This window comes from Ahaetulla prasina, chromosome 3 (genome assembly GCF_028640845.1).
Source record: "Ahaetulla prasina isolate Xishuangbanna chromosome 3, ASM2864084v1, whole genome shotgun sequence".
NCBI classification, from domain to species: Eukaryota; Metazoa; Chordata; class Lepidosauria; order Squamata; family Colubridae; genus Ahaetulla; species Ahaetulla prasina.
In genome coordinates, this window is record NC_080541.1 from 192,300,381 (window position 1) to 192,323,689 (window position 23,309).

The 23,309-nt window shown below is 38.3% G+C and overlaps 1 protein-coding gene across 6 annotated transcripts in view; it reads left to right on the forward strand.

Moving 5' to 3' along the window:
* Nucleotides 1-20,803, forward strand: part of CBFA2T2 (CBFA2/RUNX1 partner transcriptional co-repressor 2) — an 86,817-nt gene extending 66,014 nt beyond the window's left edge. For 5 of the 6 annotated variants that reach the window (XM_058176297.1, XM_058176300.1, XM_058176302.1 and 2 more), the window contains 10 exons: nucleotides 42-185; nucleotides 670-911; nucleotides 3,535-3,624; nucleotides 5,749-5,930; nucleotides 8,413-8,663; nucleotides 9,567-9,652; nucleotides 10,566-10,761; nucleotides 13,056-13,127; nucleotides 15,940-16,130; nucleotides 17,610-20,803. In XM_058176297.1, coding sequence (XP_058032280.1) covers nucleotides 42-185; nucleotides 670-911; nucleotides 3,535-3,624; nucleotides 5,749-5,930; nucleotides 8,413-8,663; nucleotides 9,567-9,652; nucleotides 10,566-10,761; nucleotides 13,056-13,127; nucleotides 15,940-16,130; nucleotides 17,610-17,900 — 1,745 coding nt within the window. In that variant the 3' untranslated portion in view covers nucleotides 17,901-20,803. The remainder of the gene's footprint in view (nucleotides 1-41; nucleotides 186-669; nucleotides 912-3,534; nucleotides 3,625-5,748; nucleotides 5,931-8,412; nucleotides 8,664-9,566; nucleotides 9,653-10,565; nucleotides 10,762-13,055; nucleotides 13,128-15,939; nucleotides 16,131-17,609) is intronic. The other variant, XM_058176299.1, reaches the window with a different exon arrangement.
* Nucleotides 20,804-23,309: the final 2,506 nt, after the last annotated feature.

Genomic DNA, 23,309 nt, shown 5'->3' on the forward strand with positions numbered 1-23,309 from the left:
TTTTACTGTATTCTTGATTTGTTTTCCACATTCCATTTTAGTTGCTGGTGAGAAGAGAGTATCAGTAATGCCAGGATCCCCTGTGGAAGTCAAGATACAGGCAAGATCTTCTCCATCCAGTATGCCACCATTACCACCTGTCAACCCCAGTGGCCCTCGGCCTGTTTCGTTTACCCCAGCAGCATGTAAGAAAGTTGTATTTGAGACTATTGTTCCCAAATGTCTTTTTTGTTTCTCTGTATGAAAATAAATCCTTTTAAGAAACTTACTACAGGCCTTTTTATTTTAATGCCAACAACTGTCAAATGTCAAAAATGGCAAGATGATTTTGAATGATTGCTGAATGAATGGTCATTAGTGAGGACTATCTGTACTTGGTATTTTCCAGGATCTTAGAAAAAAAAATATTCAGCATTCGGCTAAATCGTAATTAGACACCAAGAATTCTAAATCCTGGAATGTCATAAGTTCTGCCATTATTGAGCTAAGGTATCCCGTCGAAAAGGTTTATTTTAAAATGTTAAATGTGGCACACGCACACACACACCCACACACCCAGATTGTCTTCCTTATAATACATTAATCCTGCCATCTCAGAAGCTTTTTGCAACTCATTGGTGAATATAGCATATTTCTTCTTCATCATGCAACTTCATTTCCTCATTGTAGTATCTAACGGGATGAATCATTCTCCCCCGACTTTGAATGGAGCCCCTTCACCGCCCCAGAGATTCAGCAATGGTCCTGCATCATCTTCCTCATCTTCACTGACGAATCAACAGCTCCCAGCTACCTGTGGGGCTCGACAGCTGAGCAAACTGAAACGCTTTCTTACCACCCTTCAACAGTTTGGCAATGATATTTCACCAGAAATTGGAGAAAAGGTCCGGACTCTTGTTTTGGCATTAGTGGTGAGTATTAAAGCACTAAAGTCAGCCAAAACTGCAGAAACAGTGGATTTATGTTTGGTTATGGCAGCGTTTGTCCACTTCAGCTACTTTAAAAAGGGGAGACTGCAACTCCCAGACTTCTCAGCCAACAGACTAGCTGGAGAATTCTGGGAGTTGAAATCCACTCATCTTAAAGTAGCTGAGGTTGTCAAGCATTAGATTATGGCATTAAGGTTGGTAGGATACTACTGTCGTTTACTTATATTACCAACTCTGCTCTATTATTTATCTTTGCAATTTTGAGATGTTCAGTTTTCAATAACTGCTGTTATCATTTGGAGAATGGTGAAACCTGGGTTTGCAGCAATATAGTGCCAGCAGTGGGATCTGATTGCTAAAAATGCTAATGACTCTTGGCCTGCATTCATAAAATCATAATGTCCAGATCTGTACTGGGTTGGCAAGCTCTTGCATCTCGATCCCAATGATCCAAATCACTGTAACTAATCATAGTTCAGGGTGTCAAGTTTAAAGATAGACATTAACAAATTGTAGTATGTCTAGAAAATTATACAAGGAATGAGAGTAAATAGGAAAACAAGACTTATGAGAATTATAGAAAGAGCAAAGTATATTGAGCCTGCAAGAGAGAAGATAGAGGAGACATCTGGTAGCAGTTAAAAACATGTAAAAGATGAAAATGGAACAGATTTGTTTTATTCTCTGAAACTTCAGAATGCAGGTTCAGAAATTGCAAGGTGGCAGATTTTAGTTAAGCATTAGGATAAGGGTTTTTTTTTTTAATGATAAAACTTTTTTTAAAGGTTGCAAGGAAGTTTCCCTTTGTGGGAACTATTAAAGGAAGAGGTCAGACTTATCTATTTTTTAGGAAATTTTATGGTTGTATCCAATTTTGAGAAGTAAGTTGGTCTAGAACTCTGTAGTCTCATCCCCAAATCCCCAAAACTTTAACCTAAGACTGTCTACTGTTGACCTCAACCCATTCCTAAGAGGTCTGTAAGGGGCGTGCATAAGAGCACCAGCGTGCCTACCGTCCCTGTCTTAAATGTTCCCTTTAATTATATTCATTTTATGTATTCAATTCATGCTTATACTTAGATATATTATTTAATATGTATTCGACAAAATAAATAAATAAAATAAAATAAGAGGGGGGGTGGGGTTACACTCAAGGCCTGTGGGGCCGGCCTTGAAACAGTGAAGGACTGGCCTACGGTGCCTCTGCCAGCAAAGAAGGAGCTCACGAGGGCTGCGGGCAACCATCCCGAGCTCTGTTTTCACTGGCAGTGGGTTGCAGGAGATTGTCACAGCTGAAAACTGAGTGTCGTGTCCCACTCCTCCGCTGACGGCCGGGTCAGGGAAATCCGAATCAGGCTTGCCTCTGCAGCTCTGCCCAAAGTCCTAGCAAAGTCCTCAGAGGAGGCAGGAGACCAGTAAGTGACTTCAGCAAGATAAGTTCGACTTTTGCCTGACTCAGAGACTGCCAGAAAGCAGATCCTTTATATAGGCCATGGGGTGTGGCTCCATGACTCAGCACTCATTAAGGCCTGCCCCTCCCTTCCTTCTGTTGCCTCCGCCTATCCAATCTTCTGATGCGAGGATCACTCCAATCAGCTGTTGGTAATAAACCCTCCTCAGGCTCACATGCTGTGGAGGAGGGGGAGGGGTCTAGCTGCTCCGTTTGCCTGGGCATGGAGTCAGGGCTGGGGCCGGGAAGTGCTCCTTCTTCTGCAGTTTGTCTGGGCATGGAGCCAGGACTGGAGCCGGGAGGCATACATTCCTCCGTGTTCGGGAGCAGATAAGAAGGCCCCGGCTGCTCTGAGGGCAGGCAAGACACAACACTGAGCTTGGGAGCCCGCTTCCGCTGGCAGAGCGCTCAGGCCACCACAGGCATCGAGACGAGTAATGTTGAGCTGGCCATGCCCACCCTGTCCTCCCGAGGTCAAACACAGCCCTGATGCAGCCCTCAGTGAAATCGAGTTTGACACCCTGGTCTAGAAGATCCCTATAATGTACTTCGCAGCCCTACAATTCTGTCTTTAGTTTTTACTTTTTACCCAGTTGACTTTTTAAAAATCCTGGTGTTAAGTATAATTTGTATTTTCAGATGAAAATGTTTTGTTACTTAACAGTGATGAGGGTGATAAAGGTTACTAGTTCTTCCATAGACTATGTAAATCCAGCTTCTGATGCAAATATAGGTTCAGGAAAATAAATTTAAAAACAGGGGGGACTGCAGATAGACCTCACTTAACAACTCTGCTTAGTAACTGTTTGATGTTACCATGGCACTGGAAAGGTGTTTTTATGACTGATTCTGGTATTTATGACTGTTACAGCATCCCCATAATCGTCTGATCAGGATTAGGGTACTTCAAGACTGGTGGGCATTTACACAATCTTAGCATTCCAGATGATCACCATTTGCATGCTTCACAGTTGACTCCCAACAATCAGAGTCAATGGAGAAGCTGGCAGTATAATTGCAAGTCAAGGTCACATGAAGTTTTGCTTAATGACCGCAGCAGGAATGAGGTCATAAGTCTGTTGCGGTCACGTGTTGATAAACAAACAGAGTTGCCAATTGTCATTTAATTTTGATCAATTTCCTTTCTTTTTGCAGAATTCAACAGTGACAATAGAGGAATTTCATTGCAAGCTTCAGGAGGCTACTAATTTTCCTTTGCGTCCATTTGTAATTCCATTTCTAAAGGTAATTACTGTACCTTGTTGGTAAGTTTTCATGATACATTAGAATGATTTTATAATATCTCCCAAAGGATGCTTATGGAATACACAGATCTCTGTTTCTCTCTCTCTTCGTCTCTTCTCTCATACATACGCACACACACGTACTACCTTACTGTCTTCAACAGAACCTATTTTAACAAGTAAACCGGAAAATGTTCACGAGATCTGATTTCTTTGTAGCAAATCAAAACATAAGCTAAATAAGTTATATTATTATATAAATTATATATTTTGTTATGAATGAATTAGTGGTGTTCCCCTAAGTTTTGTTGTTGCTTGATTTGAGAAGATTTGAAATTGCAGAGATAATAAAAAGAATTGTTTTGTTTGCCATAAATTTATATAACAAAAAAAGGCGGGGGGAGAGAAAATGTCCTCTGGATAGCCATTGGTAAAATGATAGAAAAGTGTTTTTTTTGCTCTGAGTCAGATTTTGTTCAGTTTAGTCAAAATCATTGGCAGAAAAATTATAGTGGAATCTGTAAACTAAATGTGTTAGACTGTTCTAAATCATGATCTTCTAATGTGTTATAAAAACTAGTGTTGCAGAGGAAGCATTTGCAGAGATTGGATGAAGGTTAATATTTTTAAAAACTGATAGTTAATGAAAAAAGTGAGAATTGCCACATCCCCAGAAAGATTTATTAGAAAATGTAAAAAATCAGTTTCTTCTAGATCCCTAATATGAGGACAAAATAAGGAGGTTTTAAGAAGAGACTGGACAGCCACTTGTCTTGAACGGTATAGGGCCGTGATGGCGAACCTATGGCATGCGTGCCACAAATGGCATGCATAGCCACATCAGTGGGCACGTGAGCTGAGCATGCGCTTGCCAGCCAACTAATTTTCGAGTCTTATGGGCCCACCAGAAGTAGGGAAACAGGCTATTCCTGCCTTTGGAAGGCCTGGGGTGGGGGGGTGGGGAAGGCCCATTTTTCTCTCACACCTGGCTCCAGAGCCATTCTAGGAGTCTCTGGAGGCTGGGGACAGCAAAAAATGTCACTTCCGGTCCAACTGGAAGTTGGCAAATGGGCCGTTTCTGGCCCCTGGAGGGCCTCTGGGATGGGGTGGGGTGAGGAAGGCTGTTTTTGCTGTCCCCAGACTCATAGAGAGCTCTGGAGCCAGGTGAGAGAGAAAAACAGGCCCATCTACCATCACATGCCAGGAGCGGGGGGGGGGGGGAGGAATGGGTGGTTACCCGTGCATGCACGGGGCACATAGAATTATGGATGAGGGCTCCCGCCTACTGGCACGCGGTGGCAAAAAGGTTAGCCATCACTGGTATAGGGTCTCCTGCTTGAGCAGGGGGTTGGACTAGAAGACCTCCAAGATTCATTCCAACTCTTTTATTCTTTTACTCTTTTCTGTTAATCCTCACCATTAAAGCCAAATAATTGATTTTGCCCAGATCAGAAAATAAATTATGTATCTGTTTTTTGTCTGTAATATTTCACCGATTGTCACTTTTCTTATTTAGGTTAAGGAGTGGTCAATGCATATGTTTTCCTTTTTCCCCAATGTACAGCTGATTCATGTATATTGGAATATGGAATATTATTGCATGCGCAATACCAGTTTGAGTTCTGGTTCTTTACTTGTTCCAGGATTGTTCCAGGATTGTTTCCATTTCTTACATAGGATCATGGCTGAACCTATACCTCTTCTGCACATTTCTCCTTTAAGGAAAGCAGAAAAGGAAAACAAACTGAAATTCAAACTCCTCTTGTATCTGATAAGGTTGTTCATTGGAGTCTATGTGGTCATCTGTCTCCAAGGGACAGAATATCTTGTTTATTTTTCCATAGAGCTACGTGAGGTTTAGCCTCTTTCTGCAAGCCGTTCTGTCTAGAACAGGATGGCTGCTAATTATCATTCAGTTGATGACAAGTGTTATCTGTGCTAATGGAAGTCACATTATTTTTTCATAGTACTCCCTAGGAAGATTAATACCATTTATAGCTGAGTGTTATTTGTATTCAGAGAACCTCTTGTTTCAAACACTTGGCTTTCTGCTTTACCTAAAGGGTAACATCAACTTCTCCATAGCTTCAGAACCTAAATGGGTAACTGTACCATTGTTTTGTAGGCCAACCTTCCTCTCCTCCAGAGGGAATTGCTGCACTGTGCTCGAGCAGCCAAGCAAACCCCTTCTCAGTACTTGGCCCAACATGAGCATATTCTGCTGAATACAAACACAGCATCCCCTGCTGACTCTTCAGAATTGCTAATGGAAGTAAATGGAAATGGAAAGAGGCATAGTCCAGACAGGTAAGAGGATTCAAGTAACTCCGAGATCTGCCAGTGGAGATATCAAGGTATAGAGAAACACTTGTTGAGATGAGCAGCTATAAAAATAAAAAATAATAATCCTTATGCCTTCTTTTGGAAGGTTTTTTCTCTCTGTCTTCTCTTAAAAGCTTGTTGCTGTATGTTTAGAAGTCCACCACTTGCCCAAAAGGCTATTCTCCCCTCCTTTTCTGTTCCCTTTTTCAGAAAAAAGGAAGTAGTGAGGAAGGAAAAATAATGGGAAGGAAAAAAATGCTTAAAGCTTGGTAAGAGTTGGGAATTAAGATCTGGAGATAAACCAAATGTCCCAATGAGAGAATGGGTTCTATAAGATGGGAATGGTGGAAATGAATATGTATGCAGAAGACATGCACTGAAACCCATAGAATTATTTTTTTTAAGATAGAAAAATCCAGGTGCCAATCTGGGAAATGTTTATCGGGCTGAACATATTTTAGATAAGACAGTTTTTAGCTAGATTATGGAAATGCTCTTATCTACAAGACACCATATTGTCTGGAGGTCATGAAACTTTCTACATAAGCATTTTATCTGCTCTGAGAAGAGGATTTTTCATCAGTATAAACTCGGGCCTCTATATACAGTTTTCTAATAAAAAAAACATTATTTTAGATAATTAATTAATTGTGGTTTATAATTAAACCAATTTATTGTGAGGGATTTAATCGGTGGGCTAATTGATTATTCTAGTGTTTCACTTTTGTTGTTGAACAGTGCGAATATATATATTAGTGTTTTCCTGAGACTATACATCTTTTTTTTTTTTACTTTTAAAAATACCAGAACAAGCAATATATGTTAAACATACGTTACAAGCTTTTAATACTATAATAAATTAATGCACTGGTTAGTTTTCCGATTTTTTTTTTTTACTGTTAGTCATTGTAACCAAGTAACAACTGAGTTGATAATTTTGACCCATTTGTTGTAAATAGCCATCTCTGCACAAGTAAGACCACACTAGGAATTCTGAATCCAGTTCTGGTCACCACAATGCAAAACAGATGTATTATGTCTCTAGAAAATGTGCAGAGAAGAGCAACAGAAATTATAAGAGGTATTTAGCCTAATGAAGAGAAGGCTCAGGGATGACATGTTAGCCATCTTCCAATACTTGGAGGACTTTCACAGGGAAGAAGCGGATTGATTTAGTTTCCAAAGCATCTGAGGACAGGACAAGGAACAAGCTAGTCAGGGAGAGATCCCACTTGGAACAAAGGAGAAACTTTCTGATAGTGAGGACATTAGTCAATGAAATAGCTTCCCTTACAGAGTTGTGGGGTCTCCATCGCTGATGGTTTTCAGGAAAAGATGGACAATCATTTGTCCAGATGGCATAAGGCAGGGGTCTGCAAACCTGGCTCTTCTAAGACTTAAGACTCCCAGAGTTGAAGTCCAGAAGTCTTAAAAGAGCCAAGTTTGCAGACCCCTGGCATAAGGAATCCTGCCTAGGGCAGGGGGTTGGACTAGAAGTCCTCCAAGGTCCCTTCCAGCCCAATGATTTTACGATATATTTTGTTCTGGCTTATGCTTTTGAAAAGGCTGTCTTGTCTGAAACAAGTTGGGGTTGATTAATAAAGTTTTTCATTACTGTCCCTTCTGACTTTTTTTCAACTCCCCCTTTTTACCAATGTTTGGAAGGAATTGGGCATATCGGACACAACAAAAGAGGCTTTGTAAGTAACGTTGGATGAGTTTTGCACAATCTTTTTTTTCAGGCAACTCTCTAGAAAGGTGGTTTCATAAGAAGAGTTTTTCTAACTCCCCCCTCCCTCCATTTAACACTTTTTATATTTGCATGGGTAATAGTGAAGAAGGCTGTTCAGGTGATTTGAAAAAAACAAATGCTGGCAATCAGCAAATACTATTCTGTGGGAACTGAATTAAAGCAGCAGACTTGAGTTCAATGCTGCAAGATGAAACAAAAGGATACCTCATAATTTGCCACCCTCCTGATTCCAACAAGAAATTACATAAAAATGTAGTAATTGTGTTTTGCATTGGCTTTACATACCTTCAGAATGATTGGAAATGCTGAACGCAATTGACTATTATTGTCTCTATGCTGTCATGTTACTATTAGGGCATTGTTGTTTTTCCAACTTGGCCACTTTAACATGCAAGAACTTCAACTCCCAGAATTCCCCAACCAGCATACTGAAGTCCACACATTTTAAAATGGCCAAGTATGAAAAGCACTATACTAGTGCTTTTCATAAATAAATTAAGCTGTGTTTGTAGCAGAGTTTGGATGTCATATTTTTGTATGTCATCAATATATGGGAACCTTTTCTTTTTCTTCTTTTACTGATTTTGTGCCTTGTTACTCGTTTTCTTCGTTGTATCATGGGCAATATATGAAACTCTGCAAGTGGATAGAATAATGTAATAATTCCCTGAATGCTAATGGACATCTTCCTTTCTTTTCTTGTCTTGCTTACAGAAGGGAAGAGAATAACTTTGAGAGAGAGCCGATCCCTTCAGAGCCTCCCACCAAAAGGGTTTGCACCATTAGCCCAGCACCTCGGCACAGTCCATCCCTCATGTTGCCCATCATAAACGCAGCTGGGCAATTTCATCCTACACCTCCTCCGCTCCAGCATTATACCCTAGAAGACATTGCAACATCCCATTTGTATAGAGATGCAAGCAAGATGCTGGAACACAGGGATTTGCGAGAAAGACATAGTATAGGTAATGAAATCTGCCCCGCGAGACAGATATGCCTATATTTTCCAATGTACTCTAATTCCAGTCCAAATGCTGATTGCCAGCATTTGTTTTCAATTTTATAATGCCTTGGTAAGACCACACTCAAAGTACTGCATCCAGTTTTGATCACCACAGGGTAAAAACGATGTTGAGACTCTAGAAAGAGTACAGAGAAGAGCAACAAGGATGATTAGGGGCTGGAGGCTAAAAGACATAAAGAACGGTTGCTGGAATTGGGTATGTCTACTTTAATGAAAAGAAGGACTGGGGTGACATGATAGCAGTGTTCCAATATCTCAGGGGTTGCCACAAAGAAGAGGAAGTCAAACTATTCTCCAAAGCACCTGAAGGCAGGACAAGAAGCAATGGATGGAAACTATTCAAGGAGAGAAGCAACCTAGAACTAAGGTGAAATGACAGAACAATTAATCAGTGGAACAACTTGCCTCCAGAAGTTGTGAATGCTCCAACACTGGAAGTTTTTAAGAAAAGATTGGACAACCATTTGACTTAAATGGTATATGGTTTCCTGCCAGAGAAGGTGTTGGACTAAAAGACCTCCAAGGTCCCTTCCAATTCTGTTATTCTGTTATTCCTATTCTAATATGTTATAAATTTGACAAATTTTAGCCGAGGTTAAGCATCTCAGGATGAAGAACTAAATATCATATAGTAGTTTCTGTTATTTCATAGCAAAATTTGATGTTCTTTACTGATCTTACAGATGCCCAAGGTTTCGTAAATCCAATATGTATGTATGTATTGTAAATATGTGTTGATAGAAATAATCTCTTTCACCCCTTCCTCCTTTTTTTTGGTATCATACTGCCAGGATTCTAGACTATACAATTTTAGATTGTAATATTTCCTTGCATTTCCTTACAGGATTAAATGGAGGTTACCAGGATGAACTGGTGGATCATCGCCTAACAGAGAGGGAGTGGGCTGATGAATGGAAGCACCTGGATCATGTAAGAGCCTGGGATGAAAAAAAGCAATGTACAGATACGACTGTCCTACTGCTCTTTTAACCATGAGCTTCATAGCATTCTATTAAAATTATATACACAGGAACCAATCTTATAATAACTCAGGTTATTCACGTAACCTGATAAATTTCTGGCAGCAGTTCTGCCATCTTGTGCAGAGGTCCACCTTTTCACTTTCTACTTGACTCTTTTATTTGAAATTAAATCTGACATACAAAGTATGTGTTGTATCTTGGAGTTGTGGCATTATGTGTATGCACACAGCCAATTACATGTCTGTATGATTAGGTGATTGTTTAGTCTAGAGAGGATTTAACTTACTGGTAGAGCACGGGTGATGCATATACATGGTTCTAAGTTTGACTCCTGCATATTGATTAACTGTGTGGGCGGGAGGGGGAGAAGAAGGAGAGAAGCAACCTGGAATTAAGGAGAAACTTCCTAACAGTGAGAAGATTTAACCAGTGGAACACGTTGCCTTCCGAAGTTGTGGCTGCTTAATCAGTGAAGGTTTTTAAGAAAGACTGGACAGCTTCTTATCTCAAATTGTATAGGTCTCCTGCCTGAGCAGGAGTTGGGCTAAAAGACCTCCAAGGTCCCCTCCAGCTCTATTCTGATTGATTGATACTGTATTATCTTGCCTATATTTCAAATGCTTCTGTATATGTTTTATAGAGAAGATCCTCATTTTTAGCACCATTTATTTTTATAGAGACTAAATTAATTATTGGGAAGTAGCTCATCGGATACTCCAGAATCTGTTCCTGCAGGATAGATCTGTTACAGATAAGCATAACAAAAACTCTTACATAGACAACTGTGCAGGAAAACTCCGCTTACTGTCCTTTGTGAAGCAGACATGTTTCAAAATGCGTTCTCCTTTTCCCTATTGAAGGCATTGAATTGTATTATGGAAATGGTAGAAAAGACCAGGCGTTCCATGGCTGTCCTTCGCCGTTGTCAAGAAGCCGACAGGGAAGAGCTCAATTACTGGAAAAGACGATGCAGTGAGCCCACGGAGCCACGGAAAGGAGGGAGCGATTCAGCCATGCGTCAGCATAGTCCTGCAAGCTCAGACACAATCAACAGTGGTATGCATGGGTGCCCTAAATTTAAGACAGTGGCTTTGGATTAGTATACTCTAGATCAGTATTTCTCAACCTTGGCAACCTTAAGCTGTGGAGTTGACATCCATGGGTCTTACAGTTGCCAAGGTTGAGAAACACCGATTTAGATTTTTCTGAATAAAAGAACGAAGAACAATATTTTGTATTCCTTTACAGCGCTTCTTCTGTAAGCTTCAGCACATTTAAAGGAGTTAAAGAGTGCACTGTTACCAATAAATACATAACAACATAAAGTATCTTTGGCCTCCCTTTTTGGACTCTATTTCTTAAGATTAAAGAGCAGATCTCAAGCTAATATTGACAAAACGTAATGCAAAAACAATGCATCAATTATGATTCTAAACTTCTTCACCATTCTGAAATAGAATGAAATGCTCTGCACTCTCTACTACTATTTCAGCAGCATTTTAAGCATAACAGTGCTTTTTAATCTCCCCCATTGATTTGCACCATCTAATATGGATTCGATCATGGATGTTCTCATGATATTGATGCAGTCTGGCTTTAGTTTCACTTTCCCAAATGCAAGTGCAAATTAGCCCTGGGAACTGAATCCAGAATGGAGTGTAATTTTTAAAAAAAATCTTATTCTCCCTTCAAAATCATAAACATAATGAAATTGGAAAGGTTATTACCTGATATTTTGTGAAGGACACAGTACTTAATTTATTTGTAACATTTGCATCATTACAGAAGTTTGGATGTAACTTTCACCCAAAAAGGTTTTCAAAGTGACTTGCATATAGTCAGCGCCATAGGGTAATAATCTAAAAGGTAAAGATACAGCAGGGGTGGGAACCAGGTAGCCTTAGAGGAAGTTGTGATGGAAAGCAGCTGTCATTCATCAACCTTGTAGGGAGACTTGCTTCATTAAATTCCTTTTCCCTCTGAATTGTTTCCAGCTGGCCATTTCTTTGGAACCAGTACTTAGTTTCAAGTATTGGTGTCTGAAGTAGCACATTGCATCCAGATTAAAAAAAAAAAAAAAGTAACATGTATTTCATATTCCAAGCTACTTCTTGGCTTCAGATTCAGAGTAAATTTTCCAATGATAAAAATGAATATTCTATTTTTTTCCTCGTTTAAAATGACAGTTAATTCTGTTGGCTACTTTGAATACAGAAAGGTAGGCAATACATTGAATAATCAACCAAGTTGGGTTTGCAATATAATGTTCTGCATTGGGCTTTTGTTTAGGTTTCCAAACCATTAGCTATAACAGTTTTCAAGATGCTCCAATTCCATTTCCGTTGTGCTTCTTTCTTCAGCCTGCCAATACTTTGTCATAATTTTGCTAGCATTGAGTTGGGTCAGTTCAAGCTTGGGGGTTTCTCTGAGCATTTAAGCAATTTGGCTGTGTAAAAATCCACACTTGGGAAATGAGTTTGCTATTAGTATACATACTGAATGCATTCTATATTTGATGAATGGTAATCTGGAGGCCAGATTTTCTATCAACGGCATCTGTGCAGTCCTTGAGCATAATGTATAGGTTTAACTGAACTTTTAAAACGTTTTGCTAAACTAAAAATCCATTCCATTCTTTCTACAACACTGAGCCAAATACGCCTTTTGATTGTTCTCACAACATTTGGTAATGTACGTTGTTTCTGAATAAATGCGATTTCTCCTACTTTGGCTAATAAGCATTGATATGAGTTGAATTCTAATATTTTGAGCTACAGACAAAAAACAACAACCCTTCCACAATGCTGCTTTTACTTTACACTATTTTTGAAGTTGGAACTTTTAAGTTTGTATTCTACCTTGTTTTGTGCAGACTTTCAGGGAAAAGAAACATGAGAGGTAAATTAGAGGTGAAGTATGCCTATGTCTGGGTAAAACAAAAGCATTATTTTCAACTTAAAATATGTCATTTTTACATGTAGTTACCATATTATTGGGGATTGGGGATATACAGTGATCTGTATGAAACGTTGTGAATATTTCATTTTTAACTGACTCTTTAAAATACAAGGCACTATTAGCAATGATTATGTTGTGGAATTTAAAGATGGAAATTATGCTACGCAAAAAATGATGCAGGGATCGAAATTAAATTAAATTTAGATTTAAAAGTGATCATCTATAATTTTGACATTGTTGAACACTGTTTAACTGCAGATATCTCTTGGTTTGGTTTTAGTGATTAAACCATCCTGCTCTCTTGCTGCACAGATGCTGAATATAAATTTTTTTAGCTTGGCAGGGCTAGATTTGAATGCTTAATATTATAGCCATCCTTCTTCCTTCTGCAGAATCTCAGCGGGAGAGCAGTAGCAGGCCAGGAACAGCAGGTTATGTCACAGAAGAGATATGGAAAAAGGCTGGTAAGTAAGGAAGCCTGTTTCAATACATTGCTATGAGACCTTATTTTGTTTAGAACAGGGGTCTCCAACCTTGGCAACTTTAAGACTTGTAGACACAAGTCTTAAAGTTGCCAAGGTTGGAGACCCCTGGTTTAGAAGTTTCTGGAAAGCACAAATTCCTATCACTGACTTAAAAAAAGAATATCTGGAGAGCCAGAGTAAATCAAAAATTCCAAATAAATAGCAGAGGTGGATCTGAATTAAAACTAAACAGGCAAGCAGCTGCTCTGAGAAGCTGGCATGGAGATCCAAGATTCATGCTAGCATATTCAGACTGGAGATTTTCTGGGCAACTGGTGGCAGTGGCAACATCCACTCCGTTTCAGAAAAGACATAGCAGAATTGTGAGGAAACAAAAAAGGAAGTAGTCGTGTCCTGAAGGGGCAAAGGAGAGAGGACAAATGGAAAACAACAACCAATACGTCTTGGTTTACATTAAAGGTAAAAAAAAAAAAAAAGGCCGTGGTGGCTCAGGCTGTAAGATAGCCTGTTATTAAAACACAGCTGCCTGCAATTACTGCAGCTCGAATCCCACCAAGCCCAAGGTTGACTCAGCCTTCCATCCTTTATAAGGTAGGTAAAATGAGGACCCAGATTGTTGGGGGGGCAATAAGTTGACTTTGTAAATATACAAATAGAATGAGACTATTGCCTTACACACTGTAAGCCGCCCTGAGTCTTCGGAGAAGGGCGGGATATAAATGTAAAAAAAAAAAAAGTATAATTTTTCTAAACGCTTTTTGCAAATGTCTTTGCAGCATTCTGTCAGGCAGTGAGGTTTATCTAGCTATGGATAAATATTTCAAGTAGTTTAGGAGAACTTTGCTTTAAATTATATAAGTAATAGTTTCACAACTAATTCAGGTATTGACTGAAAAGGTATGTGCACGTACGATTGGTTTGCCTTTATCTTTTGGGAGAGACATTAATTATATATAATGAATAACTAAATCTTTAAATAAAAGAAAGCTCAGTCAAAATGAAGATACATAGGCCACAAGGACAAATATTTCTCCTGGACGGTGACAGTAATATGAAAACTGTAACATGGATAATGTAGTTATGAAACCTGTAAGTGAAAGAGAAGTAGAATATTGATACCAAGAAAAAGTGGAAGCCTTAAAAAGGCTTGAGTTTCAATTTCTACAAAGATTTTTGTATAACTTTGGACAATTTGGCATTTTTCAGACATGATTACTTTCTAAGAATAGTTAGGATGCAGGCTAACTGCTTAAAGTTAAGAGTTCACTCCTGACTGGCTGCAGGTTGACTCAGCCTTCCATCCTTCACAAGGACCCAGATTGTTTGGAACAATATGCTGACATTGTAAACCACTCAGAGAGTGCTGTAAAGCACTATGAAGCAGTATATAAGTCTTAAGTGCTATTACTATTGCTCTTCAAAGCTTTTTATAAGGAAGGGATGAAGTTTTATAAATTAATTCATTTATTCCCATACCTTCCCTCTCTGATAAGTGAACTGACTCCTCTCCTTTCATATATCTGAGTCATTTGCACTAATTAGTTTAAAGTTAGGCATAAAAAATATTGCAGCTGTGGAAAGATCTTGTCTATATTGCCTACTTGTCTTGTCTTTAGAAGAGGCAGGCAAATGTCTTTGTTGGATGTCCCCAAAGGTGCTTTTTCAGGAGGCAACTGGACTTTCTTGTTTTTTCTTTGAAGACGTTTCACTTCTTATCCAAGAAACTTTTTCAGCTCTGACAGGATAGTGAGGAATTGAGGGATTTATATTCCTTGCATTCAAATACTTCCATTCCCCACTATCCTGTCAGAGCTGAAGAAGCTTCTTGGATGAGAAGCAAAATGTCTTCAAAGAAGAAACAAGGAAGTCCAGTTGCCTCCTGAAAAAGCACCTTTGGGACAACCATGTCCTGGATGACTGAATCTCTACAGAGTCTTTGTTGGATGATATTGCCCTTTGTTCACTCCCCACTCTTGATCAAAATGGTCTCAGGGTGTCTTTTTCTGCTCCACTTTGCAAGTACACTGCCTTGTCAACTTGGGCGCATTTATTCATTTCAGAAAGTGTGCTTCCACTGATTGCAGATCAACCCAGCAGTTTATCAGCTATTTTGCAAAAGAAAGAATGAATGCCTGTTCAATTGGGTCAGAACCTGTTATTTTTGAAGCTGCCCATTTACCATGAATAACTATAAAACCATAATATTTGCCTTGCAAATAGGAGGTTGCTGGCTCTATCCTTAGCAGAACGTTTTAAAATTACAGTGATACCTTAGTACTCAACTGCTTTGAAACTCAACTGCTTTGAAACTATTGTATTTAACTCATTTTGACATGAAAATTTTGTCCCGGTACTCATTGTTTCTTTGGTACTCAACACAAGCTAGAACTTGTCAGTCAGCTGCCTTGTGATTCACTACATTATTCCTTATGGAAAAAATTGTTTGGTACTCATCACTTTTCTGTACTCATCCTGCCTCCTGGAACCAATTAATGATGAGTATTGAGGTACTGTTGTGTTATTTTTCTCTCCCTGAGCTTGACTTCCGTGCCGTTTTACTTGTTTTCCAGCAACCTGTGTAAAAAGTTTTCACCTCAGTTTCCAAATAGCTCAAATATTCTAAATAGTAAAATGAAGATGATCCTTAAGTTCAGGAGCGCTTCAGGGGAAGCTAAAGTTATGTGTGACTTTGGCCTTTTATTACAGAGTTGATTGGAAGTGTCTTCTCCAAAGATTACATTTCACTTTCTATCATGAAGCTGTTTGATGTACAACCTTTGTTTTCTTTCAGAAGAAGCTGTGAATGAAGTCAAACGCCAGGCTATGTCTGAAGTCCAAAAGGCAGTAGCAGAGGCTGAGCAGAAGGCATTTGAAATGATTGCATCAGAAAGGGCTAGAATGGAGCAGACCATTGCTGATGCCAAACGCCAGGCTACTGAAGATGCTTTCCTAGTGATTAATGAGCAAGAAGAGTCTACAGAGGTGAGGACTAAGCAGAAATATCTGGTGTTTTGGGGGGGCACCGGGAAACTCTTGGACATCATTTTAAAGAAGAAGTAACTTTGTGTTGGTTTTGGGGGCTGGGGGAAGTTGTCTGGCATTTTTTAGAATTTCATCACTCCTTTTTATGTTATAAATTAATCTAATTTGTCTATGGAGATTCTCAATCATCCAGGTCATGGTTGTCCCAAAGGTGCTTTTTTTGAAAAGGCAACTGGACTTTCTTTGCTTTTCCTTAAAGACATTTCACTTCTTTTCCAAGAAGCTTCTTCAGTTCTGACTGAATGGTGGAGAATAGAAAGAACTACCACTTTTTCCCGAAAATAAGACCTAGTCTTATTTTCTTTTCGCTCCCAAAATAAGCACCAGATCTTATTTTGGGGGGATGTCTTACCCGCTTACCTTAGGACCACCACAGCCATGCCTATCAAGCCCTGAACCTGTCATGTTGCTGCCCAACTTCTTCTGCAGCTGCTCGTGACCAGACTCAGCAAGGCTTGTCACGCTGGTGCTGCCTCTCACAGCAGGAGGTTGCATGGCACGTTGTGCCATTGTCTGAGCAGCAGCACAGTGACAACAAGCCTTGCAGGATTCTGCCATGACCAGTGGCACCAGCACAATGCGGCTGCAGAAGAAGTCAGGCACTGGTGCAACAGGTGTCGGGACGTGGGAGACCTGGTTGCAGCAGTCCTAAGGTAAGCGGGTGTGGGGCGCGTGGGGCAATTCTACCCTTCTAGCTTGATTTCAATGCCTGTGCCTTGCCCCACCTCTACAACCAGTCATTGGGCAGGGCTTAACTAAGGCTTATTTTGGGGAAGGGCTTATATTAGGCACAGGCGTGAAAATCGGGCTAGGGCTTGTTTTCAGGATATTTTCGGGGAAACATGTTATATTCCTTCAAGCTATCTGGAAAATGGAAGGAATATAAATCCTTGTTGGGAAGATTGGAGTCTCAAAGCCAGTGTAAGTAAATACTATTCCAGCAGCATTTTTCCTCCAGCTTGAATAATTACATTCCTTTACCATTGTTAAAATCCACCTGGTAAAGGAAAGTGTGCTCTTGAGAAACATGCTATTTGAGCCTGTTACATGGCTCACTGATGGTTGCTAATTAAGTTATTCCTCTTATATTTGTGCCAAGGAAAAGCCTTGTTGGGATTGCTAGGAACACCTTCGTAGAAATGTAAATTCACAAATCTATGAACATATCATATGACAGTTACAGCTGATGTAATTATAGCTAGGTTGCCATTTGATAGAGTTTGGCAAACTGTTCTATGTTATTCTGGACAACATTTGAATTTGATTATACAAGGAATTTTCTTCCTAGCGGTATTGAAGCACTATCTTAATAGCACCTCCCTCCCTCAAGGCCTTTTTCCTTCTTGGAATAATAAACCAGCTTCAAACTGTTTATTTGGCAGTATACTTAAAGGAGAAGTTTGTTCTTTGGTTTTTCAGAGCTGCTGGAATTGTGGCCGCAAAGCCAGTGAGACATGCAGTGGATGTAACATCGCTCGTTATTGTGGCTCCTTCTGCCAACACAAAGATTGGGAGAGACATCACCGAATCTGTGGACAAGGCCTGCACAGCCAAGTTAAGCCGGTGTCCTTATCAGCCAGTCGGTCTTCAGCTGCCACTCTCAATTCAGTTGAGGGAATAGCAAGTCCGGCTCTGGAAAAAACATCCACAGCTACTTCTCGATCCTCCACACCAGCCTCTGTAACAGCAGTAGATACAAATGCACTCTAAAAGGGAACTCTGCATTCAATACATCTTTTGTTATTTTGTACCTTGAAAAACAGAAACCTCAATACATTATTCAAAATTTATATTCCCGCACTTTGGAATTCAGTTTTGGCTATTTGTTGGGGCGGGTGGCTTTTCCACAATATTACAGTGACATTTTTAGAAACCTATGTTAGCCCTTCCAATTTGGGATCTCAGAATGATCTCAGTATTTCCTGGAATATGGAGAACTTTGTTTTAATGAAACTTTCTCAAAAGATACTCTATATTGATATATAATTTTAAGCTTCTAACTAGCAGATTGTTCTTTCTTTTTATCATGAAGCAAACTACTTGGAAAGCCTTTTCTCTCCATTTAATGTTCCCATTCTTCCTCTGTATGATCTGAACAATTGGGTTTTCACTACCACCAACCATTGCTATTTGAGTACCTCTAGGCTTTTTACATATTGTGACAGAATAAGTGGACCATTTCATTATCAGGCAGAACTATGTAAATAAAATATAATATAAGCAGCCTGACTGTTCTTTTTACCTAGCATTGAAAATTTTTTTTGGCTTTCATTTTCATGTTTTCCATAATTCCTGAAATAGATACATGACTGAAAGATGTTGTTCTTGTGCTGTAAAAGGAAGATCCCAAACTTGTTCATATAATGACTCATTGGCTTTTTCAGTTACTAATTTTGGTAACTTGTGGATACAGAGCAGAATGTTTACGAATTGGTCGGAAGACCTTAGCAGATTAAAATATTCTGTCCAAAGATTTTTCCAAAACATCTTATTGGATCTTTTAACAAATCAGATTGTTTAATTTTGTTATCCCAACTCTGACACACTCTTCTCTGCATAAATGTTGATGGCTTTATATATTTTGTTTTGAAGGTGCATTAGTGAATAAATTAATTGGCACATACACTCAAACAGTTATATCCTAGTCCAGACTTTCATGTTCAGGTGCCCTCTAGGTACATTGGTTTTCAGTTTTCAAATTTTCCCAGATTAGATAACCAGTGACATAATTGTCTGTGGGATTTATCGAACTTGAAGTCCAATACCTGTGGAGAGTGTTGTGTTGGAGAAGATAAAGCTATTATTTCAGAACATGTTGGTTACATTATAGAAGATTCATGTCATTTAATAACATTCATGAGCAGGCAAGGCTAATGTATTTAAGTCTCTTTTTCTGTAAGCAAACTAAAATTGTTGACTCTATTGAAGTCTATTATTTCATGTATTAAAAAAGTATGTCATCTTTCCAAGATCACTCATGAAGTTTGTAGGTTCCAAGATTTCAAGATCTACCCACTGTGTTTTTATAATGTATCTAGTTTTTTTGCTGCATTTAAGAAGGACTTTTTGTGATTTTTTTTTTCCATCTTAAACATGCCAGATTGCTATAGATCAAGATCTGCAGACAGTAGGCAAACCACAACCACAGATGGAAAGCAGGTTTTGTTAGCTTTAAGATGCAAATTCCTAGAAAACTAAAGTTAATGTGAGGATGGTTGAAAAGGGTTACACTCTTACAATTACTCCTAGTAACACAGCTGCCTTTTGCCAACACTAACATCAGAAATTATTGGGAGATATATTTATGCATCTAGTTCAAATCTCAGAGGAGTGGCTTCATATAAAGTCTTTTATTTTTGAAAGGTTATCAGAATTTATTCAGATTCATGTTTATTAAAATCCAGTACACTAACTTCTAATCCCCTACATGTAGTTTACCACAAACATCTGTTTTGCCGCACTCAAATAGAGGAGTGTGTCTTACTATTAAATTGAGATAATGAATATACAGTACCAAGGAAGAAGGCATTTATATGTAAGGAAAGACTTTATTCATACGATGCCAAAATCTCATGGTTTGATGTCATATCTGAACTAACTCATTGTAGCAAAATAGTTTTCAGGGCGTATGAGATACTCTAAAGCACGGGTGTCAAACTTGTGGTGTCACATTGCCATCACGTGATGTATTGTGATGTTTTTCCCTTTTGTGGAGCCGGAATGGGCATGACCTGCACGTGACACATCCAGCCTGCGGGCCGCCAGTTTGACACCCCTGTTCTAAAGTATTATTTGGTGTTTCTTTGGGTTTGTTTTTTTCCAGATTCTTGTGTTGCATATTTCCATTAATTCATATGCATAGGCATTGCTTGGAAAAAAATATTTGAATTACACCTGGAACTCATCCTTAAGTGAAGATTTACCAAAGAGGGATTTTTAAAAAAATTCATGCTGTTTAATAAGAATGAAAATCCAAAGTCATGCGTTCACACATGTTTATAGATACATTTGTAGTGTTCATTTTAAGTAAAGGTTTGTAGTACTCCAAGGAGTTCAAACTGTTTCCAGGATTTTTCAGCAAATGTGAAAATATGAATTAAAGCTGTGGTGCTAACATTACTTATTTGTTCCAAAATTGATTGCCACCTGATTCTCTCCATAGAACAGAATGATACAAGATCAGCTCCAAAGAAAAGTATGAATGTATGTTTGTCTGAGAGAGAGAAAAACAATATGTGCGTGTGAGGGAAAACATTCATTGGCATTCTAAGCGTATATGTAAATAGACAGTCTTCCATAATTTAACATGGAACTACAATAGTCTGCGGTGTATTAAATGAAAAATACATCAATGTACATAGGTTACAATATTACCAGTCATAATTTTAAAATGATTTTTTTGAAAATGGAAATGAAAGATCTGAAATGCTACTATGGGAATACTTTGTGGATTCTGTTTTCTATATATTTTTGTCATTTGATTCTATTTTAGGAATTTTTGTTACCAATTTCATGTGCATAACTTATTTAATATACTGTATAAAAGAACCCAAACCTTTACAGATGTATTTAGTTTGTTCTACTCATAGCAGTCAATAAAGACTATGTTCACCTTATAACATGTTGAATTTTTTTTTTAAATTTACATTTATATCCCGCCCTTCTCCGAAGACTTAGGGCGGCTTACATTGTGTAAGGCAATAGTCTCATTCTATTTGTATATTTATATACAAAGTCAACTTATTGCCCCCCCAACAATCTGGGTCCTCATTTTACCTACCTTATAAAGGATGGAAGGCTGAGTCAACCTTGGGCCGGGTGGGACTAGAACCTGCAGTAATTGCAGGCAGCTGTGTTTAATAACAGGCTTCTTACAGCCTGAGCCACACCGCGGCCCTATAAAACAATTATCTTGTTTTATAGAATATAATTTCAGCTAAAGGCTGGATTGACACATCATTAATATTTTTTATAATCCTATCCCACTTTTTCTCTAGGAAATCAAGATATGAGGATCTTCTTTTGTTTCATCCTCATAAGCATCCTGTTAGGTAGTTTGAGCAGAGAATGGTCTAACATCTCAGTCAACTTCCATTGTTGAAGCTAGATTTGAACCTGAATCCCTCTGATATTATTCCAACATCTTAACTATTAGACCACTACTACATCATAAGCAGTAGCTATGCCTTGGTTTTAGATTAGCTTGTTGTGTGAATCCAGTCACTGGTTTGTAAGCCATGCTTGGAACTTTGCAAATCATGTAAACTAAGCCACAGTGGATTCCACAAATCAGGATTTAAAAAAAACCCAGTATAATTTAAACCTAACCAATGACAACCGTTACGATTTTGCATGCATAAAATGCAGAGATTACTGCAGGCAAAAGTCAGTCTGGTATAATTACTTTTTAATGTCTGAAAGCATGTTTAATTGCTGTTATGTTTCCAAGCCAAGCTTGAAAGGATAGATTATGAGGTTTCATAAATCAGGAAGAAAAACTGGGAATATTCACTGAATACAGAATTACTGAGAACAGTAGCAGAAACCCTCAATATAATGTGAAAAAAGGCAGATTGAGATTTATGAAAGAGAGATGTATTTAATATATCGTTTTAAGCCTGAAATACAGCCCTATCTAGAACATCCCCAGCTTTATGTATGTAATTGATTATGGACATTTTGAGTAGACTCATGATTAAGAAATTATTTAATTATATTAAGAAATTATCTTCGGAACAATTTGAAATAACTAATGCTGACTAAAATAATATATATGTAAATCAAGCCCAAGCAAAATAGTACTTATATATATTTAAATAGACATTTTATTCATCCTTACACACAGAAAACTCAAGATTAATTTAATCTTCACATTATGGCTTCATCATGGATAGACTGTATACAATTTAATTGTCTAGATATACTTTTATGATGTGCCTTCAATAAAGTGCTTTATTGCACATCTTATTTGACAACGTTTCAGGAATGAATCTTTTAAGTGGGCACAGAGAGGAAAGAAAGCATGTAAATTGCCTGATTTAACTGATTTACATAATTTAACAATCCAGGAGTATTTAAGAAATCTTAAAGAAATATTTTAATAGCCCATAATTAGGCAAGGTTTTTGATCCAGTAGCACAGTTGGGTGCTTTTACAAAAGAGCTATTGTGTATATGTGCAATGTGCAGCTCCCATGTAATTTTTATTTCAATAAACTTGTTTCAATAATTTGATCAGAGAATGGATCTCAGTGCCAAGAGACTGTGGGTATGGGCATATTTGTGCCCTGATACACCCTAAAATTAGTACTCTAATGTGGACATTTAATGTCCTGGAAATCATATGTGTATCCTTGTCTTTCACTGTAAGAGCAGGAAGGCACAGAACTCCTTTGATCAATGGGATTGATACGAGATGTTATATGCTCCTAGCTGTGGGAACATCCCGGAGGTGTTGGAAATTTAGGTTTCAAAATTACCAGGCAGCAATTCAGTTCCCGAATTCATAACTTATTATGTGAATTTGGGCATTAAAGTCCCATCAATACTACATGGCACCAAACTCCAAAAGGCAAGGAAATTCTCACTGGTAATCTCCAAAATTCCATGAGTAATGTTTGAGATTAGCAGAAGAAAGAAAAGTACAATTTTTGGATTGTAGTTGCATATACTTACTAGATACAGTCCAGAGTATTCTGTAAAGTATATTAAACTGTTCAGAAAATAAAGTGATGAAATAATTAAATATATTTATTACATGGAAAGTTAAAGCAACTGTAGCCTTCACCTATAATAAAATAGAAGGCACAATAAAAGAGTAAGGTTTGTAAACGCATAAATTGCAAAGAAGTCTTACAGAATTCATAACGTTCTGTAGATGTACAGATAAATCACTCCACATCCACAAATATACACGTGCATCATCATTGTTGTCATCAGCTGAAAATGTTTTGGCAACCCTGCTCTCTTTTTTTCTAGTTTGGCTAAGATAGTTTTAAAAGCATATTCATGGCCATTTCTTGTAGAATGTGCTTATCATCTGGTTTTAACCATAAATGGAAGTTTTTTTGCTTCAGAGAGGCATGCTTTCACAGATGTGGTTGGAAAAGGATCCCATAAT